The 27,553-nt window shown below is 34.7% G+C and overlaps 1 protein-coding gene and 1 long non-coding RNA gene across 2 annotated transcripts; one reads left to right on the forward strand and one right to left on the reverse strand.

The window, feature by feature from the left end:
* The first annotated feature begins 2,434 nt into the window (after window positions 1-2,434).
* LOC129257310 (ER degradation-enhancing alpha-mannosidase-like protein 1) lies at window positions 2,435-27,125 on the forward strand. Its single transcript, XM_054895604.2, has 13 exons — window positions 2,435-2,891; window positions 7,788-7,860; window positions 8,441-8,544; window positions 10,104-10,275; window positions 11,648-11,831; window positions 12,242-12,333; window positions 13,334-13,416; window positions 18,187-18,307; window positions 19,928-20,098; window positions 20,496-20,569; window positions 21,591-21,687; window positions 24,186-24,362; window positions 24,963-27,125. The coding sequence occupies exons 1-13, from the start codon at window positions 2,569-2,571 to the stop codon at window positions 25,038-25,040; spliced, it is 1,749 nt and encodes a 582-aa protein (XP_054751579.1). The 5' UTR covers window positions 2,435-2,568; the 3' UTR covers window positions 25,041-27,125.
* Window positions 22,183-22,771, reverse strand: LOC135153749 (uncharacterized). The gene is made up of 2 exons (XR_010293252.1): window positions 22,601-22,771; window positions 22,183-22,250 (listed from the first exon to the last, which is right to left on the reverse strand). It is a non-coding gene; the product is annotated as an uncharacterized LOC135153749 (long non-coding RNA).
* Window positions 27,126-27,553: the final 428 nt, after the last annotated feature.

The raw sequence follows: 27,553 nt of genomic DNA on the forward strand, positions 1-27,553 counted from the left end.
GGAAATCGTTTACAGTCCTCTCAATTTCGTTTTTCTTTAAAGTCATTATACATGTTCATTATTTTATGGCGTGGTCTACATAATTATAATCGATATAATATGCCCATTACAAAATGATTGAAGCTTAATGACATCCACAAAAAAAAAAGAATCAAATAAAAATATAGAAAGAAATTATGGATTTTGTCAAAATTCTGGGGAACTGGTTATTTACATGACGTTATGAATATGCTATAAACGTTTCGATGATTTCATGTCCCCACTTTCCCTTTGTTTTAAAAAGATATTACATTAAATCAAATAATTTCCTTTATTTTCAAATATAAATTGTGTGTAAAATATGTATCTCGTGCAACAAATCTAGCTAAGACAATGATTATCTAATAAAGTCAGTATTCAATCCAATTGTTGCATTCTTGGAGCACAACATTTGAATTAACATCAAATATAATAAACTGCAAACGAATAACCTGTTTCAAAGCTTTGAATTGTCATAACTTTGCTTTTCCTTGTCCAAGTTTAATAAATTTTTCATTTTTTTTGTTTACACGATCTTCCTCTGTTAAAAAATCACCTAACTTCCAGTATGGAGTACCCCTGAACATGTTGAAAATCTCACAGGAAAAAAGAAGTAATTATCACCGTTGATTGTACCGGGGTCCAGTGCATTTTATAATTGGCGGTCCGTGTTTTCCAAGGGAAGGGACCGGACCACTTCCCTAGATTAGACACTGCTATTCATTTTAGTCTTCTTATATACATTTAGGAATAGGAGGCATTTTAAGGAGACATCGGGAGAAAGAATCAATGGAAGTTTATTTATTTCTTTTTATTAGCCAACTTCTGCAGCATATTATTCGCTTGCGATGCTGATAATTTACCCAAATGGTCACTTTTTCTTTGTATTTGCATATCAATTTAAATTGGTGTGTATTGGAATTGGCGTCGATATAAACATCATTGCTATATCATCATCATTACCACAACTTCAAATGCAATGGCGTAATGAGCCAACAATTTCGAGGGGGCGGGATATGGCGTATATTACGTAAAAATACTTAAAAAGTTACAAGCGAGCGAAGAGAGTGATCAGAAATTTGGACATTTTTACTATACAAAAATCCAATTTAGTGATAGAGTTTGACATAATATTTAGAAAATAATATCATATTTTACCCTTCTCTCTTTCCTCTTCTTTTCCTTCTTGGTCGTGAATTTCTTTTTTAGCCCCGTACGCCACTATTGTATGATGTTTCTTCGTACATGGAAATGAAATCGAGATGATGTAAATATTTCAATGATTTGTGCCGAACCAGATTCTTAGAATCGATTCTGACGTAAGGGGGCGATGTTCAATTTCATTTTAGAATACACATACAATATCGTCTGTCCTTTCACCCTTTCCCCTGAGATCCCGTCACCAAGGATAGTTGCAAAATTTAATTCTAAAAAGGTGCGAGAAAGAATGCTTGCCAATTTCTTTAAGGTTTGCTATTTTAAAGGCGAGTCCCCACCCCAACAAAAGTGGATTTGAATGAAAAGAGAAAAATCAACTAAGCACGACGCTGGTTTTTCATAAAACATTTACACGCACATTAAGCGAATGAGAGAGTCAGTGATGATTACACTTACTCACTCACTGCATTTCTTTTGTATTTTATTGTATTGATTGTACATTATCTATTTTTGCTGTTTAAAATTCACTGTTTAATAACCCAAGACTAAAAAAAAAGCTTAACTATGATAGGCATTGTCATCAACCATTGTTGCTTTAGGCCCCATTCCACCAGTGTACTGAAAAACAGAACATTTTCTAAATTAATGACCACGATTCAGCTGAAGTTGATCCTGGAAATGCAGTAGCATACACAAGGGGGGGGGGGGGGGGGTCTTGGGGCTTTTTTTCTTGGTCATGAAAAATTTGCAGGGTACTTGCCCCAAAAATTGAAAACAAAGAGATAAGGAGAGTTAAGGAAAGAGAGAAGGGTGAAATATGGTATTATTTTCTTAATATAATGTTAGAATCTATCACAAAATTGAATTTCTAAATAAAAAATGTCGAAATTTTTGTTCGCTTGCTTTGTTCACTCGCAACTTTTGTTAATGAATTTTGCCTGATTAGCCATATCTTGCCCTCTCCAAATTGTTGGCTCATAACGCCACTGCGGAAATGGATACTCTTCCAGATAATCATGGTCCCGTGACACAAAGTTTAGTGATTGATTGTATTTTTGATTTTTAAGATGTAGTCATGCAATTCAATCATCTGTAAAAACATCCTACCTCCTGGGTTTTTCGATGATTCTGGCCACACTGACAGAACATGCATTTTAACATAAATAGTGAGACAAAAGTTTCTGTGACTTTTTTCTTCTACACTGGACAAAAAAAAATCAACTCAATCAACATCACTTTACCAAAGTCTGTAATTACAGACTAAACATGATACCTCCTACTATTTGTGACGTAATCACAACAATCCAGTAGTTCCGTGACACTTGGCATTTCTCTGAGAATAACCAAGGAAAAGGCAAAAATATTAACATCAGGAGCCATGAAGTGCTGACAATGGTCCAGCCCAATGTAGCTATGACATTTTTCAGTTTTTGTTCGTTTCTTGGATGGTTTTTGTACATTTTGGTCGTGTTTACTTCGCAAGGACAGAGTTATGTTTCGTCGTGGTTTTCGAACTCGTTATTTGTGCGAAAGCGAATGTCAATATGGCACGACCATAAATATTACCATTTTCCTGAATCAGAAAGATTGCGACGAATTGAGGACGTTAAACGAATGTTTCAATTTGGCTACGATAATTATATGAAATATGCATTTCCTTTAGATGAATTAGATCCTATACATTGTACCGGTCGGGGCCCAGATCGAGAAAATCCGTGAGTATTTGTGCTCGGTCCCGTCTGTTGTTATTGATGTTGGGCAAAAGCTCAGAAGAAAACATATAACTTAGTCTGAATTCAGACGGTATTAAACTTAAAGGTCAAGTCCACCTCAGAAAAATGTTGATTTGTATCAATAGAGAAAAATCAGACAAGCACAATGCTGAAAATTTCATCAAAATCGGATGTAAAATAAGAAAGTTATGACATTTCAAAGTTTCGCTTATTTTTAACAAAATAGTTATATGAACGAGCCAGTTACATCCAAATGAGAGAGTCGATGATGTCACTCACTCACTATTTCTTTTGTTTTTTATTGTTTTTATTATACAATATGTCAATTTTTACGAATTTGATGATTAGGACCTCCTTGCCTGAAGCACAAAATGTTAAAATAATGGAATTCCCCGTGTTCAGGGAGGAATGAAACTTCATTTCACATGACAATGACGAGAAAATAAAAATATTTCATATTTCATATAATAAAATACAAAAGAAATAGTGAGTGAGTGACGTCATCAGTTCCCTCATTTGCATACCGACCGAGATGTGCATATAACTGTTTTGTGAAATGAAGCGAAACTTTAAAATGTCATAATTTTCTTATTTTACATCCGATTTTGATTAAATTTTCAGTGTTATACCGTAAGGGTACTAGTATTCAACCCGTTTGGAGAGTTTCCTCAAATATATAGAAATATAGAATTTACCTGAATTTCAGACCCGTCTTATTTCCAAGAGCAAATGCTGGTTATTCTTTTTCCGTTATTTTTTTCTTCAACCAGTTGACTGCTTGCGCGGGCGATCGAATTATACGGCGACGGATTTTAGTACTAGTATTCAACCCGTCGGCACTAGTATTCAACCTAGCGATGAAAGATGGCCCTGTCTCTCAATCTGCCCTTGTCCCAACCGACTATGGACTAGACCATTTGAGATGAGACCAAACAGGGAATTAATCAAAGCCAGAGACTTACATAGATCTAGATCTAATTTAGCAATCTAAACCCTTTTGAGATTTGCTATCAATCCTCACTAGGTTGAATACTAGTACCATTCAGTGCAAAAGGCCATCGCCGCATAATTCGATCCTCCGCGCATACAGTCGACAGATTGATAAAGAAAATACCGACAACAGATTACCCTGTACATAACAAAGGTATGAAATTAAGATAAATTCCCTATTTCTAAATATTTTGGGGAATATGTCAAAATCTTTGAATTATGCCGGGTTGAATACTAGTACCCATACGGTACTTGTTGAATTTTTCTCTTTTTATTCAAATCAAGTTTTTGTTGGGGTGGACTTGTCCTTTAAGCAAAGGTGGGAACAACTGCATTTTGTATGGTTGGAACTACCCCTTATCGACCACCTAAATCTTCTAAGCATCGTATCTGCGAAAATATTCATCAATTTTACCCAGTTTTCGTCTCATTTGTGCAGAAAATTGAGCAGATCAGATTCCCATGTTTCGCTCGGCGACTCCGATTCAATCCGCGTATATATCGACGAACAACGAATACGACGATTTTACATTTGCTCATTCGCACCCGTCTTGAAACCGACCACCCGCGTTACGCTAAGTTTACGGCCGATTCTTGTCGCGGTGGTGAAATATTTTTACTCTTCAAAATCAGTTCTATGATGTCAACATGCTAAATTATCGTCTCACTACTTCCACTGCAAGCTCCGGCACATGATTCGACGATTGACGACGGATATTTGTTCTAAAGCCGTTTCCTATCGGATTTCTTGGTTTTTCAGCAGGGTTTGGGTCTGGTCAATACAATTTTGATTAATTCTACTCAATTTTTACTTTTTGTTGCTTCTTTTTTTCTTGTAAAATCGATTCTTACCGTTTCTATGGACACTGCGCCTACTCTCCCGCGCGTATCGTTTGTAATACGCAATGATTTTATCGTGCGCAAGGTGGTCGGTTTCAAAAGAGGTGGTCGATATGTGGTAGTCTCACCATACCAACAGGATGAATTATATGACGCCCAACGTTCGATAGATTCTAGATCATTGTCTGCTTGTCATTTGATTGGTTGTTTGATATTGAACAGTTTCAGCCCATTTTACAATGACATCATCCTGCAATTTTAGATCCATTCATCAAGCAATTTTGCCTGTTGGATCCATATGATTTTGTCTATATTTTTGCATGCGCACACTTAACCCAGAGAGCTCCGGCCCACGAAGCAAGCCCAGAAGGGAACCATAGGCTACCACAGCTCAGGTAACAAATACTACATGGGTATATATCTACCTTCGAGGTTGGGGTACCAAAACTAAAAGCACCCCCCAAAAAAATAAAATCATGCACCCACCTATGGATGAAGGTCTATTATTTTAACGGACAGCAGAATCCTGACATTGAGGCAGTAGCCAGACCTTTAAAAAAGGGGAAAAAAGACCGCGTTCATTCACTCGCTTTCAAAATTGCAATAAAAACTGGCCTATCGATATACCAAGGGCGCATGCGCGAATTTGGCCGAGTCTATTTTGCTTCACCTGGTCTAGCGCGCGGGATATTTAGCATCGAGGTGAGATTCATATTTATTGGCAAATGCACAAATTTTTTATCTAGCACCGCTTATGATGTTGCCGCCCTCATAGCGCTACCAGACGCGTACCCAAAGGTACCCATGTTTGTATTTGTTACCTGTGGCAGCCTATGGTTACCTTCTTGGCTCCGGCCTGCGAAACGGGTCATTGCTCTCTGGGTTAGCGCACACTGAGACCCCAGATACCACAAGTAAATACACAAGTGTTTGCAGGGCGCGTGTTGTATGTACCCGTAATGAGCATATTTAGCATCAAAGGTCACAAATGTCCAATGACAAGGATCTATAGTTGGGTATCATAAACCAAATAATGAATGTTTTTTGTTCGTGCAAAAGGACAGAATACTTTATTTGGTGAAAGATAAAATGAATGATCCGTTCAAGTTGAAAGGATCATTTCATGAAGTATTCTGTCCATTGTGCACATAAACATTTATCATTTGTATCCAACTGCATGGTCACTTTATCCTTCATGATCATGAAATCAGACATGATCAAGACTACTACCCCTTTATGGTGTGTAGTCATCAGTAAAATTGAAGGTAAAAAATTAGTTATTTTGATCAAATTTTCTTAGGGGCCTTTTTCTACCACATGTAAATTTCAGTCTTTGTTTCATTTGGCATTAGTTTGCATGTACACCGTACCTATTGTAAGGTTGACAAATTATAAGTTCAGGGGTAGAAAATTCTAAGTTCTAAGTTTTAGCTCAAATCAATCAATCATCAAACCAAAGGGGAAAATAAGTGAAACTGAAGTAGAGACGCAAAATGAATTGAACAGAACCCGAAGAAGTCTGGCAGTGCACTGTTTTAATCTCTGGGCTACTTTGCCTCAGTAAAACTCAGAATGATATACAATTTACATAATTTATTTAGATTAGCAATAACAACCAATCAAACTAAAGATAATGGAATAATCGAACTAAAATATGAGACCCCAATTCATAAGTTAAACCAATAAGGAGATGTAGATGACAAAGATGTCTGGTTGATTATGTAATAATGGAAATAGAAACTAAGGAGTCAGGTGAGGAATGGAATGAGTGGAACACCTGAATAGAAAAGGAATGAAGATGACAAGAGACAGTGAGAGGAAAGGGATTCAGAGTAGAATGAATGAATGGCAACTGAATATCATTAAACTCATATCCTAAATTCAGACTGCAAGGGCAGTGCTGAAAAGAAATGCAAATGACCTCAAGTCTAGATGGAACAGAAATGTAAAACAGCTGAAGAAAACACAAGTCAAAGGAAATAAATAAAATAACCATCCTACAGTATCTCACTCCTAAACTGAAGAAAGGAGCTAGCAATATGTAGGCCTATTTAAGCCCCCATCACACTTATTCCGAATCAAGCAGAATTGGCCTGAATGAAAGGACTATTGTTTGACCACCAGTTGGTCATTTAAATTCGAAAATATCCCTCGAATGTTTTGAACATGACCAAAACCTTCGGGACGGCCAAAAGAAATGACAAAAATATTTCGAATGCACTCAGAATGCAGTCAGGATATTTAGAATGTCCAAGAACATACATGTAGCACGAATTGTCAATCTGACTCCATTGCGGTTCATTTTGACTAGTGTATGATGATACACCTGGTCAATTTACTGAATTTCAACTCCAGTTTGGTGAATTCATAAGTTCCTCCAAAAAATTTCTAGATTTTTTGAATATTTTTTCTTTCCAGCTTCTGCTTGATTCCTGCTGATTCCGAATAAGTGTGATGGGGGCTTTACAAGCTGGCTTTTTTTAGCCGTGTCTCGAAATTATGGAATTAATTATAAATTGTAACAGTTTATGAAATTTGGAAGAACAGCCCAGTTATGAGTAAAATTCAGAGATTAGATCTAGATGTATAGTTGTAAGTTAAATAAAGATATTTTGACTTTGATTTTCTTACTCTGTCAACAGTTAATTTCCAGTTAAAATGAGCTTGCTTTCTTCCATTGTGCAAATACTCTCATTGTGACTACATGCATCTCAATCATCTTGAAAAAAATCTGGGATAATGCATCAGCATATTTTTACAACTCTATTTCCCCTTAAATTTCCCTAGCCACCATGCAGTTTATGTCATTGATAAAAAAAAATCCTTGAATGAAAAAGCAAAAATTTGGGGAAGAGATCTATATACATGTACATGTGTAAGATGTTAGGGTATAGGGTGAGTGTTTACTGATTAATTTGATTTATATATTTGTTTTTTATTATCTTCTACTTTGTTTTCTTAACTAGTGCTAACATTTGACTACGGTATTTTTGATTTCACATTTTATTCCTTTTTCTGTTTCTTATATAATTTTTGTTTTATTTACAGGGGTAATCTAAATATTAATGATGTTCTTGGAGACTATTCATTGACATTAATAGACAGCTTAGATACTCTTGCAGTAAGTATAATGATACTTCACAATTACTACATGTAGACAGGTTCTATGCAAACAGTAATGTGTTATTTTTTGTTGTTGAGACAGTTTTAACCTTTCACCTTTTTACCAGATGGTCCAAAACTCTAAGAAAGAACGACAACACATCAAAATGCAAAATAATGTTAAAATGACATACATATATCTTTTTTGTTTATTTGGTGAGACAAATTAAAAGATATTTGATTCTGTATTCATTGTAAAGAGCCCCACATGTAGATTTGAATCAAAAGTTCTATAAAAACAAGCCCTTCCCACAAACCACTGAATATATGTAATACAGCAGACTTGATCCTTTAGATTTGATTGTTTTTTTTATTTGTACATTCTGGAATGATGGTTAAACACATCACTTGCATTTGATTTTTTAATTGTTTTATTTTATGTCTTTTTTCAGTGTTGGGAGAGAGATCCATCGATTTCTAGAAGGTCACTTAATGACAGTAATGGAGTGAATTTTTTTTCTCTAAATGTCTTAACCTTTATATATTTACATGTCATTAATCATTTAAACTGACATCTGTTTTTTGTTTTTTTCTTGTAGATAATTGGGAATGCTAGTGAATTCCAGAAAGCTGTGCAGCTTGTTTCAGATACAGTTTCATTTGAAAAAAATTCCACCGTCCAAGTATTTGAATCAACAATAAGGTATGTTAGTTAAGGAAGTTTCAGCTTTTTAGATTGAAATTGCAGTAATTCCTCTAATGAAGATGAAATGAGTTAAATCTCCATCGATGTGTCTATTCAAAATCTTTTTCCCCAAAATTTTCTTGTTATAGTAGTTTACTATATTTTCTTTTACTTGACACATGATATACAAATAATGAATGTTTATGAGTGCAATTGACAGAATACTTCATGAAGTTAAAGAAGAAATGATCCATTCAACTCGGCATAGCCGAGTTGAATGGATCATTCATACAGTATCATCTTTCACCAAATGAAGTATTCTGTCTATTGCACAAATGAAACATGCATGTATTGTTTGTTTTATATGACACCTGAAAATAGAAAAATTTGAATGTAAATGTGCCATCAGTGTGAGTGTGGTCTGTTGATTGCAGCATACCTGCAACATGCACACTGTGTTTTTCCGTGTGGCAACGGTGGTTTTGGCGAACGTGCAGTGGATAAAATTGTATGGATCCAAAATTGCAAAATGAATGGATCCAAAATCATACAAATGATGACGCCATTGTAAAATGGGCTGAATGATTGATGACAAACAACCAATCAAATGACAATGATCTATCTAGGTGTCATAATTTGTTATCATTTTCATCAGTTAACATCATAATCAGTCTCATCATCACCAATATCAGCATCACCACCATCATCGTCATCACCACCATCGTCATCATTATCATCAACGTCATCATCATCATCAGTCATCATCATCAATATTGCCATTTTCTTTCTCATCATCATATTTTTCATTATTATTGCTTTCATCACCATTAACTCATCCACTCATCACATGGTCTACCTTCATTTAGACTAATGTCATTCTGTTTTTGTGTAACAAACATCTGGTCCACTAATCACTTTGTCTAGTCTCCAGTTCGTCTATGACCATTTTGTCTAATAACCAGTTGGTCTAATACCAATTTCCTTTCATTCATTTCGCCCAATTAACACTTATCCAATTAGACCAAATGGTTTAAGAACTAAATGGCTGTTGGACCAACTGGTTATTAGACAAAATGGTGAGTGGATGAAATGGAAATTAGACCATGATGGATTGTGGACGAATTGATGATAGACCAAATGATAGTAGACGAGTTGGTAATTAGATGAATTGGCATTAGACCAATTGGAAATAAAGAAAGCCCTCTGCCAACCACATTTTTGTTCCATCATTGTTCAGCGTATCTTATGATATCTCTTAGTTTATGCTGAACAACTTCACTTTGAGTGAAGTATGTGGGACTACTTTAGACAGGTTTATTAAAGTAATGTAAAAGTGGTGATATACTGTAGGTATTGATCTGGAGCAGGCAGTTGTGAGAATTAAGAAAATAAAAAAGTTTAGTATTTTCAAAAGTTCTAGAATCGAAGCACTATTTAAAAACTAATTTGTTTTTATTATAATTGTGGATGTCCTTCGTAGGACTTTATGCTATTGGTTATGTTTATGTCTATTTTTGTCTTTATGAATGGAAGCCTTTCTTTTGTCACCAGATTAAAATTGTCTTTTATTCATTTAGAATAATTGGAGGATTATTATCAGCCCACCTGCTTATATTAGATCCTAACAAACCATTAGGGGATCTAGCGCCTCCAGACTATGATGACAACCTACTTCATCTCGCACATGATCTTGCCACAAGACTTCTTCCAGCTTTTGAAAACTCTACAACAGGGCTTCCCCATCCAAGAGTGAGTCAAATATTTACAATAATTTTATTTAGACCCTTTCTCTAAAAGAATTTTTGGGGTGTTTATTTAGCCTATATCGATATGTGACTGACTTTTCATAAAGTCATAAAAGTAGTCATGAAGTTTCATGTTTTTGTCTCACCTGCGAAGCAGAATGAGACTATAGGCGCCGCTTTTCCGACGGCGGCGGCGGCGTCAACACCAAATCTTAACCAAAGGTTAAGTTTTTTAAATGACAGCATAACTTAGTAAGTATATGGATCTAGTTCATGAAACTTGGCCATGAGGTTAATCAAGTATTACTGAATATCCTGCCTTAGTTTCAGGTCACATGACTAAGGTCAAAGGTCATTTAGGGTCAATGAACTTAGACCATGTTTGGGGGAATCAACATCAAAATCTTAACCTAAGGTTAAGTTTTTGAAATGTCATTATAACTTAGAAAATATATGGACTTGTACATGAAACTTGAAGATAAGGTTAATCAAGTATTACTGAACATCTTCTTGTGCGAGTTTCAGGTCACATGACCAAGGTCAAAGGTCAATGGACTTTGGCCATGCTGGGGGTATTTGTTGAATTACCATCATAACTCTGTAAGTATTTTGGTCTAGTTCATAAAACTTGGACATAAGAGTCATCAAGTATCACTGAACATCTTGTGCGAGTTTCAGGTCACATGACGAAAGTCAAAGGTCATTTAAGGTCATTGATATTTGGCCATTTTAGAGGTAATTATTAGATTGCTGTTATAACTTTCAAAGTCTATAGATAGTGTATAATTAAAATGTGGATATAGGGGTAATCAAGTATCACTGACAAGTTTTAGGTCACATGATCAAGGTCAAATATAAATGAACGTAGTATTGTATCATTATATGAATGGTGTTTTTTGTGAATAATTATTTTTTAGTAGTTTTCAAAGTCAGCACTGCTGCTAAATTGAATCGCGTGATGCAGGTGAGACCGCCAGAGGCATTCCACTTGTTTTACTTTAAAAATCTCAGACATTTTGCAAAAACAAATTCATATTGTCAGGGTTAGTGCTGTTGAAGTTATGTTATATATAGGGCGGGCAAGTTTTAAAAGCAAGAATTTCTTTGAAAACATGATTTCAAACACAATATCAATACAAATTTCCTTAAGCCATAATTCTTCAATGATTGAATGTGCTGTATTTATTGAAATTATTCAGTTTTAGACTTTTAATGGTTGTAAGGTGTCCTTAAACTTGTCAACAAATTTTCATATCCTAGAAATGTATTGTACAGTCCAATGAAAAAAAGATTAAACCAAGATGATTTGTTTGCATTTTTCTGACACTAAAGGAAATCTATTGTTGTCATAAACTGCTTATCTACCTGTTCTCCAGGTGAATTTATGCACAGGTGTCCCTGAAGGAGGGGTCCAGGAGACATGCACTGCTGGAGCTGGGTCCTTGCTCCTGGAGTTTGGGCTCCTTAGTACCCTGGTTGAGGATCCTGTCTTTGAAAGCCTTGCCAGGAAGGCAATGACTTCATTGCTTGAGAGAAAGTCAAACAATACTGGCTTGCTTGGTAAGAAGATTTAATAGCATTGTTAAATATTTCATGATCCTTTTATTATGGAAATGAAGGGAAGTCTATTTTGAGACAAAAATAGAAATCTATGCATTTTTCAACATGTTTTCAGATATAGAAAACAAGTTTTTGTATGTACAAAAGGGCTCATTCTCGGTGATTTCAATTTTTTTTAAAATCAATGTAAAGTTTTATTAATGAAAGGAAGACATATATATAGTCATATACGATTTAGGATGTTGAAATATTCTATCTTTATTAGTTTTATGTATTCGGTAAATTCCCGTGGCTTGTTAACCATCTTAATAATTTTTCTTGTTTTGGTAGGAAACCTTGTAATATTTTCTCATGGTTGTTATCTTCTACATGTAACTGCCACCTTCATTCTTTTGTTCATGCTGGTATAGGTAATGTGATGAATATTCAGACAGGCCAATGGGTTGGAGTTCAAAGTGGTCTAGGAGCAGGGCAAGACTCCTTCTATGAGTACTTATTGAAGGTAAGATTCACATTAATTGTCCTGCCAGGATTCATATAATGCTGCCTGTAAGATGATTTTATCATGGCTTGCTGAAAAAAATTATGCACAATACTGGAAAAAAAAAGAATTTAAGAAATCTATGTAAAGAGATGATATAAATGCTTTCTCTTAAAGCCTGAATAATCCATTATAAATCTGATAATCTACAGGATTGGTTTGAACCCATTACTCACTGCCTGTGATCTAATATAAATGTTTGCCTATTTCATCACCTTATAATTTAATCAAATTAGATTCAATTGAAGCATTGAGCTGGTAACCTAAGCAGTAAATGTTTATTTTTACCAACTGTGTTTTATCAAAGCATTGTCAGAATGAGAGCATTTTTCTCAAGTTGCTATTAGTATTGCAATACCAAGTGTAGATTGTATCAAGCAAAGTAAAGAAGATATTTTTTCAACTCATGCGTCTCCTGTGATAGATAAATATGTTGTAAGGGCATGAGCTTTTGCAACCACTATTTGTTTCATACTTCTACGTTGTGTATACCTATGTAAATTTTTTTCCTCCTAAATAGAACCACTGGCTTAGGCACATTCATTCTACTGGTACTGGTGGAGGTTTGTTGGCATATATAAATTTGATAAAATTCCTTTTTTTTCATCACAATACATTTTCCTGATTGGACCTTTTTGTATGTATTGCTTTATGTGATGACTTGGTTTATGAACAGAATGAATCTAGGCATTATATTTGATAAGCATTGGTGATCGACTTTTCCTTTTAAGTAAGAAAAATATATACATACTTGTGTATATTTGGATACCCTTTTTCAATATTAACATGTGTTATCTTTAGGTACTGAAAGGCGATTCCATGTACATACATGTATGTAATGTTTTTATGTTGATCAAGGTATGGATCTTTTTTTCAACAAAAAAGATGCTGCCATTCATCATGCATGTTGACCTCTATTTCTAAACATATAATTTCTGTTCATTTTTTTCTTGATATTCAGAGTTTCATCATGTTTGGGGATCAACAGTACCTTCATGCATTCAATGAACTATACAGCAATGTCAAGAAGTACATGAGAAAAGGGTTAGTTACTTCTATTATATCAGTATGGTGTAAGTATCAACAGCATACAATTTGAGCTGTGTTTGCAAGAATTAAATAAAGGTATATTGACAATTGTAATACTGCTTCATTCAGAAATTTGATACACTTTGCTTGGAAACAAATAAGACTAAAAAAATGTGTCCCAAGTTTACAGCAGATATTTACCATCACTTTCCAAAATTTCTTTAGGACCATCTTTTGATTTAAAGTGAACTTTAGCCATGTGATATCAACATTTAAACAACATTAAATTTTTGAAATGTCATAATGTGAAAGTGTAAAGACATATTTCATAAAATTTTCTTTCAGGCCTAATGGTTATCAAGTAATGGCAAAGGGATGAATGTAATTTCAGGTCATGAGGCAATGGTCATTTGCCTGTCAATCAACTGATATTAATGTAATCCCCCCCTCAATGACATGATTATTTTTGCAATTGAATAACATGTATATGGGCAATATACAGTATAGTTACATGCACATGACCTACTACCCATCTATGTGGTACCTTTTTCATGCCCTCGCAGACAAAGTCCGAAGGGGGCATTAAGCGTTGCCCTTGTCCGTCCGTCATTCTGTCCATCCTTCCCCCCCACTTGGTTTCCGCGCAATAATTTGAAAAATATTAATGGATTTTAAAAATTGTGTGTAGGTAGATGACATCAAAGTACAGGCTAAATTTGAATTCGGAGTCCGCAGGTCAAAGGTCACAGCTCATTAAATATGCGAGTTGGTTTACGCATGATAACTTATGAAATGTTCTACGGATTTCAACATTTTTTGGTGTGTAGGTAGATGACACCAAAATACAGGCTCAGTTAAAATTCGGAGTTTGCAGGTCAAAGGTCACAGCTCATTAAATATGCGAGTTGGTTTCTGCATGATAACTTATGAAAAATTCAAAGGATTTGAAAATTTGTTTGGTGTGTAGGTAGATGACATCAAAATACAGATTAAGTTCGAATTTGGAGTCCTCGGGTCAAAGGTCACAGCGCATGAAATATGCGAGCTGGTTTCCGCATGATAACATTGGAAATATTCACCAGATTTAAAAATGTTTTGTGTTTGGGTAGATGACACCAAAATACAGTCAGGTCTCATCAAATGACCTGACTGTCATGTCTTCTGTCAGAGATTATTATGGGAAGGGTGAGTCTTTAGGTCAAATGTCTAAATTTTCATTATATAAATGCATATTGGTTTCTGCACAATGTTAAATTCAATCATAGAATGAATTTTTGATCTTGTAAAGCAGGGGCATCTGTGCCTATTGGACACGTCAAATTTCTAGTATTTTCTTTTCTTTTTTTTAATTTTAATTTTTTACTACATGTACATTAAAAATTATGGGGGGGGGGTTGGGGGGCTGTCACCTCCCCTCGCTGCCCCTGTAGTGTTGCCCCAATGAGTATGATACTCATTTTCCATGAACCAAAGCATGTTTTGTTGGACATTCGGCTCAATGGGAATAATGGCTAGTCTATAAATATCTTACCCAAACCTTAATGTAGTAGTATCCTGCGCCTAGCAACTGTCATGAGCCATGCATTCATAGTTGTTTCGAAGGTATGCATCACCTGTGGATGGAATTATCAAACCAACTGGCCATTGCCTGACCTTTCAACAATCATCAAGGTATTCCACAATTGTTAGGCAAATTCCTGAAGGTGATGCACTCCTTCATTATTCTCTCTTTGCTTTTAGTAGAGGAAGAATATCAACCATTGAAGTTCAATGAACCAGAGGCATTTTAGCAATAGACCGGTTTACTAACATATTCAAATTTTATGCATACCAGTTTAATAAAGGTTGCCCCTAACAACCGGAAAGCTTGCCGAGGTTTGCATGACATAGCAACAACTAATGCATGCAAAGTGGATTTCAAGTATTGAAATACCATTATTAGGTACAGGTTAATGGATAACTCGTTACTAGGCCCCGAGGGAAGAAACATCCATAAATTTGACTACATTAGTAAACCGGTCTATTGAAGACTTCACATTTGAATACCTTTTGTGAACTACTCATTATGATTTAAAGCTGACGTGAAGAGAGATTTATGTGATCGATGCCTTATTTGTATTCATGAATGAATGATGAAATTTCTCACCTCCTCTCTGCCTATTGGATGATAGCACTATTGTCTATTGTCAAACATCATTTTTATGCATGAGATTTGGGAAGTTTAACGATGGCATGATGCTATCTTCACTAACCGTCAAAAAGTTTGCCTATCATTTGCTGGGGTATAAGAATGGTGTTGCTTGCTCATCAGCTGGAGGCAGTGAGCAAGCAAGGCCAGTGTACAGTGACACATGTAACAGAATACATGACTAGTCACGTCATTACGTGATGATGTGACCACATCAATATATTAACATAACATTAAACAACACAAGATTCTGCAACATACCATATCCCCAGCTAACCTTTATGCTGGCCTTGTTTATTATCTATTTATGTCAGCCTTTTTTCGGCTGGCATGAATAGGTGATATGCTAGTGGGCTGCGTTTTCAACTCAAAAGTAATTTATGCTAATTAGATTTTAGTCAAAGAGTCCAGTGTTGAGATATATATAGGCTCTAGTTGCTTTTTGTATTATTTTTGTTTGATCATGGTTTTCTTCCATTTACAAATTTAATAAGACTATGATTTTTGGTCAGTTTTGGAGCATGTGTTTCATGTCACATGATCAAGGTCAAAGGTCTTTAGATTTTTGACTATGTCATCGATATCAAAACTTTCTAATTATCAGGGGGGATTCACAGCTTTTGGGGCTGATCAACAGCCCTGATCAACTTAATTTCAATAATGGTTCCAATTTTGATTGTCTATTGCTGTCCATCAATTTTAGAGTGCATATGTAAGTTATTCAAGTTTCATATTCCTATTGAATAAATATTCTTAGGAATTTTGGATTTAATTGTCAGAATCCTTTAGAGCTGTTATCGGTAAGAAAATTCTCTGTCGATATATCGCGAAAAATATCTTACCGATATTGATAAAAGAACATAGGCCTAATCAATACTTATTTTGTATGCACTTATAATGTCGCACTACTCACGTTGGTCAAAATTTGTATCTGCCACTGTACCAAGAACGCATTAAAATCTGCGTTCATCAGATGTAAACAATTACAGAACATCTTTTAACAAACATATTTAGCATACATACATGATCCTCACCTTTAACGTTATTAGCATTATTTTAGGGTTGGATGAAGTTTATTGATAATTTTTAGGCTTTTTGGACATCGTTCTGCAGTCAACGTCTTTCGCCTATCCGCCATTTTGATATCGTGCACGTAGTAAAGTAAAGTGAGATTGTGTTTTGTGGCTAGTAAATATTTGTATTTTGTTGAGATTTTGGAGTAATTATTGTGGCTGTTCTGTGCATTTTGAGGAAAAATATGTTTTCAGTGATTTTCCGTTTGAAAAGCCACTTTCAAAAGGCCTTTTCCGTGAATTCCGTCCGTTTTCCGCAATCGCGGAAAATCACTGTCATGTCCCTACATAATAGCGAGTATTATTACATAATAGCGGGTATTATCGACAAAGAGAATAAGGTTTATCGATATCGCTAAATGGCAAAAAACAAGCAATTATCGACAAGACTAATGATAAAGAGGTTCTCGATAACAGCACTAGAACCATTTATCGAGACTTAGCTGGTATCGCATTGATTTCTGTTGGTATCTGTTTGACTGTATAATGAGCATGATTGTAGTAAAATCAAGCTTTTGTCCGTGTCTTTGAGCTTTGCTTTCATAGGGCCAGATGGCGATGTACACACTGCCATATTCTCATTTGCGCACAGGATGGGTTCAGAGAAAATGTGGCAAAGTGATCCACATTGTTCTTTGCCGTTATAGCAATTCTTATACTTGTATTGATCCCAAGGTTTGGTAAATCAATTTATGAAGGCAACATTATTATTACTGGTACTCTGAGGAATGATATTGAAACTAAGTGCAAATTTTCTGCATGTTTTTTTGTCGTCTGTACCGTTTTCGTTCGTTTGATAATACTTTTTGGATTAGCTTCAGACATGGTCCTAGGATGTATACTTGATCTTAGTAGTTTTGGGGGGTTATGAGATCAAAGGTGACGTAGTTCATTATATACCTAAAATCTTGTTATCGCATTAACTAAAGATCTAGGTTCAACCTCAAACTTGGCTCGTGTAAGAGTGACATTGATATGATTAGATGTTTGGATCATCAAATGTCAATATTGAGGTCATTTTCATCAAAATATCTTGTTCTCGTAATAAATGTAGACAGTCTTAGGTATAAATTTTAAACAGCTGATTTATATCTGCATTTTGGAGGAACAGTGGTCTGATACGATTTTTGGAGGTGAAAGGTCACATTACATACCTGAAAATATTATGTTCTCACTGTAACTGAAGAACCCTTTTTAGGGTTCAACTTCAAACTTGACTGAATGGAATCATGTATGTATGAGTAACAATGTTCCAATGAGAATTGGTTCAAAGTCAGTTCAAAGTCATAAGTCCAAGATTACAGAGATCTTTATTTCACACTTTTAGAAGTTAGACATTCTTGATTTGGCAATAGTGGAGGTGGAATCTATCTCGTTATCTTTCCAATGTTGATTTTACCTATTTGTGATGTACCGCCTGGAGAATGACAACTGTACAACCAGAAGATCACTTCTCTATGCTTTAAGTTTTTTAGACCTACTTGATTATTTATTTTTATTGTTTGTTTTGTATCTCTTGTACAGACGTAAACTCTGCAGATCTGGTGTTGGCGATAGTCCCTTATATGTGAATGTGAACATGAACACAGGAAACCTTATGAACAATTGGGTTGATTCATTACAGGCAGCGTTTCCTGGAATCCAGGTAAATACTATTTCAATTATTAATTGAATTGTGGAAAGACAGTAGATTGAGGGATTTTACTGTTTGCTACATGTATAAATTATTATCACACAATTTTTTTCTTGCTTATAATCAATACAGAACTTTTTCCAGTTACTTTTGGAGGAAAAGGCGGCAACAGAAGTTTTAAAAAAGTGCCATTTCCTTGAGATCTTTGGTGACCCTTCTGGGAGTTCACTTGAATGCTGTTTCATTTCCTTTTATAATATTGGGTCTTCTTTGTGCTAGGTTTCCATAGATCCATATTAGTATCTATAATCTACCATCCCATGGGCATTTTTTCCTACCCATTTTCACCTGGTTGAAATATAAGTGACTCATAGAGTTTGTGGATTCTATGACATTTGCTCCTGCTGCACACAGTGGCGGACCGTGACCCGGAGGAGACAAAGCATTGGAGGGGCACAGCATTGTTCACAAACAATACAGAGTGCCCCTCCAATCATTGTCTCCTCCAGCTCACGGTCCGCCACTGGCTGCACATAAAACCAAACTTTACAATTTGACCTTAAAGTCATGGAAATTGAAACCATTCAGATGCCAATCACACAGAGTATGGAAGAGATTAATGATTAGCAGACATTATGTAGTACCACTTAAAGGGATGGTCCAGTCTGGGGATATTTATATCTCAATAAATAGAGTAAAATTCACAGAGCAAAATGCTGAAAATTTGATCACAATCGGATAACAAATAATGAAGTTATTGAATTTTAAAGATTTGCATTATTCCGGTGAAATAGTTCTAGGCATGTCTTCATGAATGCTCATTAGGTGGGCTGATGATGTCATATCCCCGGTTGTTCTTTTGTAGTTTTTTATATGAAATTAGGTTTATTCAAAAATTTTCTACCAAGAACTAAAACAATTGGATTGACAACTGATTAAGTGCATTAGCTATTTATTGCCGCAACTTATTTCATCATAATGGAGACATCATTTATACATGTATGAGAAAAGGAATCAATTATGATTTCATGTAATAGCATAAGAAAAAGGAAAGTGGGGATATGACATCATCATGAATATTCATGACGATGTGCATATACATGTAACTGTTTTCACAAAATATTGATAAACTTTAATTTCAGCATTTTGCTCAGTGAATTTTACTCTATTTATTTAGATATAAATATTTTCAGCCTGGACCATCCCTTTAAAATTGGCTTGTGGTAAATTCATTATCTCACTTTCCTGGCCTCACAGTTTCCCAAAGCCAAGCTTGGCCAAAGAATTTCTCGCTGGTTCATCGAGTGTGCTTTCCCCCAAAAAGTCTCTATTACTTAGAGGTATTTTCAATGCTTCTTACAAAGTCTTGGGTCATCAAATCACCCACTCCCTATTGTAGCTGATGCCCATACGATTTTAAAGCCTATAAAAGTCTGTGTAAAAGGTTCAGTAATTTGACATATTGGAATATTATCCAACATCCCAATTATACCAGCTTAATAATTAATAAGCTTTTTAGGGATTCTTTGTGAAAATTGGAATACTTGGGATAATTTCATGGTAGTGTTTTTATTTCACTTTAAGAAACTCTATATAATTTGTTGTTATGATTGACCTTCATTGTATTCAAAGGTACTGGCTGGTGATTTGGATGAAGCTATATGTACCCATGCTTACTACTATGCCATCTGGCGCAAGTTTAGTGCCCTCCCGGAGAGGTTTGATTGGTCCCGTAAGAATGCTAATGTACTCTTTTACCCTCTGCGCCCAGAGCTTGTAGAATCTACATATCTTCTATATCAGGTAAGATATAAAATTGATGTATTGCAAGGGTTGCAAAACTTTTTTTTCATTAAAAAACAGATGCACTTTTGCCCAAGAACATTAGCTACTCATGGTCTATTTGATTTTGATTTTTTGAAAATAAAAGTGCCGTACAAATTTATGGTTTGATACAAAATCCCTCGATCAATGTTTTGGGTTTGCTGGCGTCAAGCGTCAATTTGGAATGTTTAATTACTAATTAACTGGTTTATTGTGGTCCTGGTGTTGGTGATGTTGTAATGAAAATGATATTGATGTTTGTAAGTTGGTGGTTTTAATTTTTTTTCATGATGTTCACAATGGCAATGATGATTTCATGCTCAATAGTAACTAAAAGTAATGGTACAAAACAAAATATTTTCCTCATATTCTTCAGGCAACTGGCCATCCGTTCTACCTCTTTGTTGGGAGCGATATAATGGATAGTATTGAGACATACACAAAGGCCAAGTAAGTGTCATGCTTCATGGTGGAAATTTAGCAAAGTTTAATTTCAGTGTTATTTACCATCAGAGGCATGTGTGTTAGCTCAGTTGAAAGTTTTGCACTTGTACACTGAGCAATGAAGCTAAACTGAAATTACACTTGATCTATCCCCAGTATCAGAATGTTCTGCTGAAGTCATTCACAATTAAATCAAGCCACAATAAAAAATGGCTTCTGTTGAAATTTTTTATTTGTTATTGACCAATATTTGTTGTAAGATTTACAGTATATTAATTCCATAGTAATATTAAAGGACAAGTCCACCCCAACAAAAAGTTGATTTTAATTAAAAGAGAAAAATCCAACAAACATAACACTGAAAATATTATCAAATTGGATGTAAAATAAGAAAGTTGTGACATTTTAAAGTTTAGCTTGATTTCACAAAACATCCTGGTCGGTATGCAAATGAGGATATTTCTTTTTATTTTATTATATGAGAAATGAAATGTTCTAATTTTCTCCTCATTGTCAAGTGAAACAACGATTAATTCCTCCCTGAACATGTGGAGTTAGCATTGTTTAATACTATATGGTTCGGTCAAGTTGGTCCTTATGGTCAAATCTGTAAAAAAATGAAATAATTCAAACAATAAAAAACAAAGAAATAGTTAGTGAAGTGATGAGCATCATTGACTGACACATTTGCATGTCACTGAGTTGTGCATGTGAAAAATAAGCAAAACTTTAAAATGCTATAGCTTTCTTATTTTACATCTGATTTTGATGAATTTTTCAGCGTAATGCTAGTTTGACTTTTCTCTATTTATTTAAATTTTTCTTGGGTGGACTTGACCTTTAAATAGTTTAGCAGTGGTGCAGGAAAGCTCTTGAGCAGACAGTAGATTGGAGGAGCTAGCAATAGTGGAATGACAATGGCCTTCCAGTTTATTATCTGCATAGATCTCCTGCACCAATAGAGGTATATCAGCAGTGTACTGATCATATTATTTTTGTAAAACAATTCCATTGCTCCTTTTCTCAGATGTGGGTATGCAACTCTTCATAATGTTATCACCAAGACAAAAGAAGATCGAATGGAGAGTTTTTTCCTTAGTGAAACATGCAAGTACCTTTACTTGGTATGTACATTATATCACTCTTGATAATACATCAGTGCATGACTGACAACTTGGAATCTCATGTTTTATTTACACATGTCTATGTACCAAATGAAGTTTCATGATATTGTGATTGTGAATCAATGATTTAATTGGTTTACTGTTAATGTTGTGCATGAGAAAATCATATAAAATGCTTGTGAAATATTTTGAAACCTCAATACCTGTATTTTTAATGATCGAAACATTGAATTTAATTAGTGCCTGCTAATTTATTTGACTGTACAATGGAAACCCTGTGGTGTTGAGATTCTGATTCTAATTTTACATGGAGGGGGGGGGGCATGATTCATCCAACAAGAGACAGTTATTCTAATATAAAAGCTAGCATAAATATTCATTACTCTATAGAGATTAGGGACATCTGAGTAAGTGTGAGATGTCGGGGGGTGGGTTGAGTTAGCCAATTAAGACCGTAATGGAGCAAACTTTACAGATGCTACGGGACACCAGATCTGAGCTTCTTCGACTTTATTGAGGTTTGCCAAAACCAACAAAATGAAAGGAGTAACAAAACAACAACCCTGCAATGACAGAAATGAAATAAGATTATCAATAACACCATTTCAAAAACATGTCATTAGCACTTGCATCACACAATGTACATAATAGACTGCAGATATTGAATACATGGCAAAATATTGATATTGAAAGTGGGGTGTATTCATCTCTATCATTTACTGAAATGATAAAATACATGCATTCCTCAAAAACAGCTTGTAAATATTATCGTTGTAGCTATCATCTCAAAACTATTTAGTAGATGTAATAAGCATATTACTCATATTTAGTCAGATGACATAAGAATGCATCATACACTTAAAATGAATCATTTATACACAGAAATAGAAGAGTCCATGTAATTAATGCCTACCCAAAGTCAGAGGCTACTGGTGGTTACACACCACCTACATCACCCAGGATACCACAAAGGAGTAGCAGCTTCTACATTATCAAAATCTCGATGAGGATCAAATGAGTCGGACCAGCTATAATTAAAGAAAGCAACAATCATAACCATAAGATAATCATAACTCCAACTCATGATAAAATTGCTTAGAATTCCCTGAATTAATATTTTAAAAATATTATATTTCTCAAACAATTCTACTACTTTCAGTGTGGATAATCATTGGTAATGATATACTCACAAATATCTAATGTTTTCTTTTGCACGAATAAATAATCCAATTAGTAAAAACTATGTTCATTAATTCCAAAGTTTTGATCAAGACCCAAGTACTTGATAGAGCAAGTAGCTCTATCGAACGGAGTCAAACTGCATATTTCTGTCTATTGAGCTTAACACAACCATTCTCTATTACAGTTTACTCATCTGATACTGCAATTAAAAGAGTAATTTAAGTCCACAAACAATATGTGTATGCTCAGTAAGCAAAGAAGTCATAGATCTAACTTCTTAGTTCAGAACCATAATCATAAATCATCACATCATATAATATAACGAGGTCAGCTAGAAGCATACCTTACTATGGGCGCCGCCATCTTGAAATACAATGTTTACTATAGAACGCCCTCTATGTTATCTTTTAAATAATCTACTAAAACTTTCTCTTCAATTCAACAAGTAATCCTAAATTTCTGACCTTTCAAATATCAAGTATTACTTATATTCATTATTCCCAACAATGTCTAGCACAAAAAGTAAACCAGTAAATATCCTCATAATTTGTAAGTTACAACTCGTCTTTGAACTTGACCGAGATACACTTGCTTTGCTAAAGTCATGAAAGTAAAAGTGACTAAATTCAATCTTAAAACAAGTAATTCTTTTCTCAAAATTTTGTCCATGATAGTATAGAAACGATTAGTTATCAAATTAATTACATTTTACTGTAATTCTATGCAAAAATAAGATAAAACGACACTTACATCAGCCCTTTCCCAGGCCTGCTTCGATTGCAGTCCGACCTGCACCAGAACCAGGACGTGCAATAATCTACCTAACGTAAAATGCCAACAAGCAGTGGAGTCACGGAACCACCCACAAAAATATCATTCCGCTAAGGATTTGTTAAACTTCGAAACAGCCAATATGAAAAGATATAAGTATATATATTGTTTTCACTCAATATTACGAGAAAACAAATCCTTAAAATCCTTTAAAATACATAACAAGGATTAGAAAATAACTAGAATTATATTTTTCGAGTGTACATACATCAATCATCCTAACCCTATCTAGTGATCCGGCCGATCAAGAGAATTCCAAACACCTGTACAAAAATAATATGCAAATTAGGCACATTCTTCTCAAGTGACCTAAATGAAAATTCCACTTTCCGACATTACATAAGCAAGTGTGATTATGATTATTACTCTTTATTTTGTGGAGAGTATCTGAAATAGAAAAAATCATTGTATGATCAGTGATCCTTTGTATTGTTTCCAAAGTATGATACTCAATCTCATCGCACTTGCTCTCTCTGTCTCTCTAGTTGTTTGATAGAGATAACTACATCAACCGAGCAGCTTCTAGGTATATATTCAACACTGAAGGTCATGTGCTTCCTATCAAGAGCCAGTATAGATCTAAGGATTGGTGGCAATATAACACTGATAGCTGTTTATTCAACAAGTCATGTGATAAAGGAAAGGATCAAAATAATACAGAGGTAAGATTCTAAAGGCTTCTCTATTTGAGTTTTTAAGATCACAGAAACCCGATCATCAAATATGAGAGATTTTGAGTATTGTCATTAGATAATATTGATTTGAGACTTTGATTATAGATCCCAGGTTTACTAATTTTCGGGAAGTAGTAATTTTGTCATTGAGAAGGAAACATAAAGATTTATTTTGTAACCTGTAAATTTCTTAATGAATTCACCCCACTTCAAATAGCAAAACTGAAATAAAGGTACGCTGTAGGACCTGTATTGTAAATTCAGTTTTAAGACTATCCAGTATAGCAGAAAAGACTGAATGTTGTGAAGACAAAAAATACTCAATTGAGATAAAGTGACATATTTGAACTTGCATAAGTCACCCCTTGCCAATGTAATGACTTCTTAGAAGGGCTCTACCTTCTAAAATAATGAGTTCCAAAGGAAACTTGTCCATGAAGACAGTTTCTCACTTTTCTTCTCGAGTGATAGTTGTTACCTTACTGTCGTGCGATATATTTTAGAAAGAAACAGAAATTAAAATTACCTTGGACCTCCACTCTACCACTTAACCATTGTTTATTCTCTCTTTCCCCTTCATTCTGTCAGTGCATCGGTGTATCAAAGCATTCACTGCCCCTCGACATCTCGTATCTGGATCAGATTGATCACATGGTTGGAATATAACGATACGCAAGATCTATTCTTTGTCTGCCTGCAATCTCCATGCCAGTAAGATTGCCACTTCAAGAACATCATTAGTAATGTGTTACATCACTGAGTGGCTAACTCTTAATCCATGCACAAAGTCAATAGAGAAGCAGGTGTGTCCTCTGATGTCCTCAGATAACGAAATAGCAGCCTAAGATGATTATTTTTTTACAGTATTGTTTACTTTTACATAATTTATTACTTGTTGACGATGCCTTTCTTTTTGTCAATTGTTTATTTTAAGGATTTTGATAATTAAATATTGATTTATAATAATTGAGTTTTAGTTCTATGGAAAAGGGAGAGAGAGAGAGAGAGAGAGAGAGAGGGGGGATAGACTTAAGCAAAATAATCTATAAGACCATGATGCGACAAGCTACATGTATGCAACAAAACTCAGCAACATTTTTGTGTACAAATCCACAGTACAGAGCCAAGCAAAATTAGTTCTTCACTTTGTAATAAAATAATACAGACCAATCTCACTCTTTTTTTAATGACTTGATAAAGAAATGGATGCCAAAATTTTCACAACTTTGGATAATTTGTTGAAGCATTATGTGAAGCCATTTGTCTTATCAATCTTTATGGAAATGTTGCTGAGCTTTGTTTTGCCATACATGTATCCGAACAAGGCTTTGTAATAAGGCACTTTGTCAAAAGCCAGAGTCGGGTCTTTTGAGCAGCAATCCAGCAAGCAGCTATTCATTCCTCATGTTTTCATCATAGACAAGATAATGGGGAAAATGGGAATGCTGCTGTGAATTCCTACTGAGAGATGCAGTTCAGACTTTTGAAAACTTGCCTTTGAATCAAGAATACTTCACACTCAGTGCAACAGGGTACTCTACTTAATAATTTGTTGCTTGATTACAGGTTTTCTCTGTATTCATTTTAAATGTGATTACATGTGAGTTGTTATTTTATCCTTGATATTGTAACATTATGTATAAATAAGTGATGCTATGAAGTATATTGGTGAGAGGTAGAAAGTTTATATATAAATCATGTGCCTTACAATTTTATTGAGTAAATATTGCATTTAATTTATAGCTGATGATTCAGAAACTGTTGTGCAAGGTCATGTGTATTCTAAAAGTATAATTGGTAGTAAACCCAGATATTGGACAGATCCCTCTAGTGGATGTTTCACTTTTAGTTGTAACTTAAATTAATGACTAGATGCCAACATGCATCCCCTGGTCATAATCATGGGGAAAAGTGTAACATTTGATACAGTGGCATAATGAACACAACATTTTGAGGGGGCCAGATATGGCTGATAGAGCAAAAGTTTTATAAATATGTGAATCAGGCAAAAATTTTGACCTTTTTAATAAAAAATATATCTAATTTTGGATAGATTTTGATATTGTATTCATAAAATACTGTTTCCCTTTTTCTTTCTAGGTCATGATTTTTTTTTTTTGGGGGGGGCTTGCTTTTTTGGATATCAGTGATACCATACAAGATTCTACCAAAACCTGCAAAATGGTAGAGTTGAATGTTTTTTACGTTATGAAAATTTGTTCTTCAGCTGGTTTACTTTTAGACATTGATGGTGCTAATTCTTATAATTTCGGACATGTTTAAATTATTAGGAACTTAATTTGTGATAAACATGTACTTTTCATGACAAAATGGATAATTGGATTGTCTGTTAAGTGATTCATTGAAATTATGTGAAACATACAAGGCGAATATGCGTCCCCTATTGACAGAACAAGTTTAACCAAGGATTACAAAATCATCAAATTGACAATTTTGGTACAGTATCCTATACTTTACTGTATTAAATTTCAGAGATACTAATAACTATAGTAGATTTAAAGATAGTGAAACATCCTAATATGCAAAGCTTAAATCACTTCCATTGATATTGGTATTATTCCAGGATAGTATTGTATTAATGTGGGTATTTGATTTCACAAATACTGAGCTTGTTGATGTGATAGGAAAGATAAGTTGAGGCTGGAATTTTCTGATGTACTCTAATCTCTTGTCTGATTAGAGCATTCACGTGCCACTGCAAACCATTGTGCATGATTTGAATTTTTTTTTTTTAATGATTTCTAATGAAAACAAAATCAGAAGTAGTGTGCCAAGAGAGTCATACCCTGGTATTTAACAGTCTGACTTGCAAGTTTTGGAACTCGAGGGTTTGATGTTGGCGTTAATGCAAGCTGAAATACTCCAACATGAAATATCGTCGGCGGTCTTCCGAACCGTCGTATCACACATACGACGGTGCAAACCCATTTCAGAGAAAATCGACTTCAAAGTTTACTTTAATTTTCACATCTAGTTCCCCAGCCGTAAAACATTCATTGCTCGAAAAATACATGGTTGGAAAGACCAAGACAATTACTTGACAATGGTATCCTTATTTTTACACAAAAGCAAGGATCAGAGAAAATATCGCAAAAGAGCTACATGCTTGTAATTTCGGTTTGAGCGGTTTAGATTTCCCTCGTACAAAAACGCCATAG

The sequence above is a fragment of the Lytechinus pictus genome, chromosome 3, assembly GCF_037042905.1.
Source record: "Lytechinus pictus isolate F3 Inbred chromosome 3, Lp3.0, whole genome shotgun sequence".
In the NCBI taxonomy this organism is placed as follows: domain Eukaryota; kingdom Metazoa; phylum Echinodermata; class Echinoidea; order Temnopleuroida; family Toxopneustidae; genus Lytechinus; species Lytechinus pictus.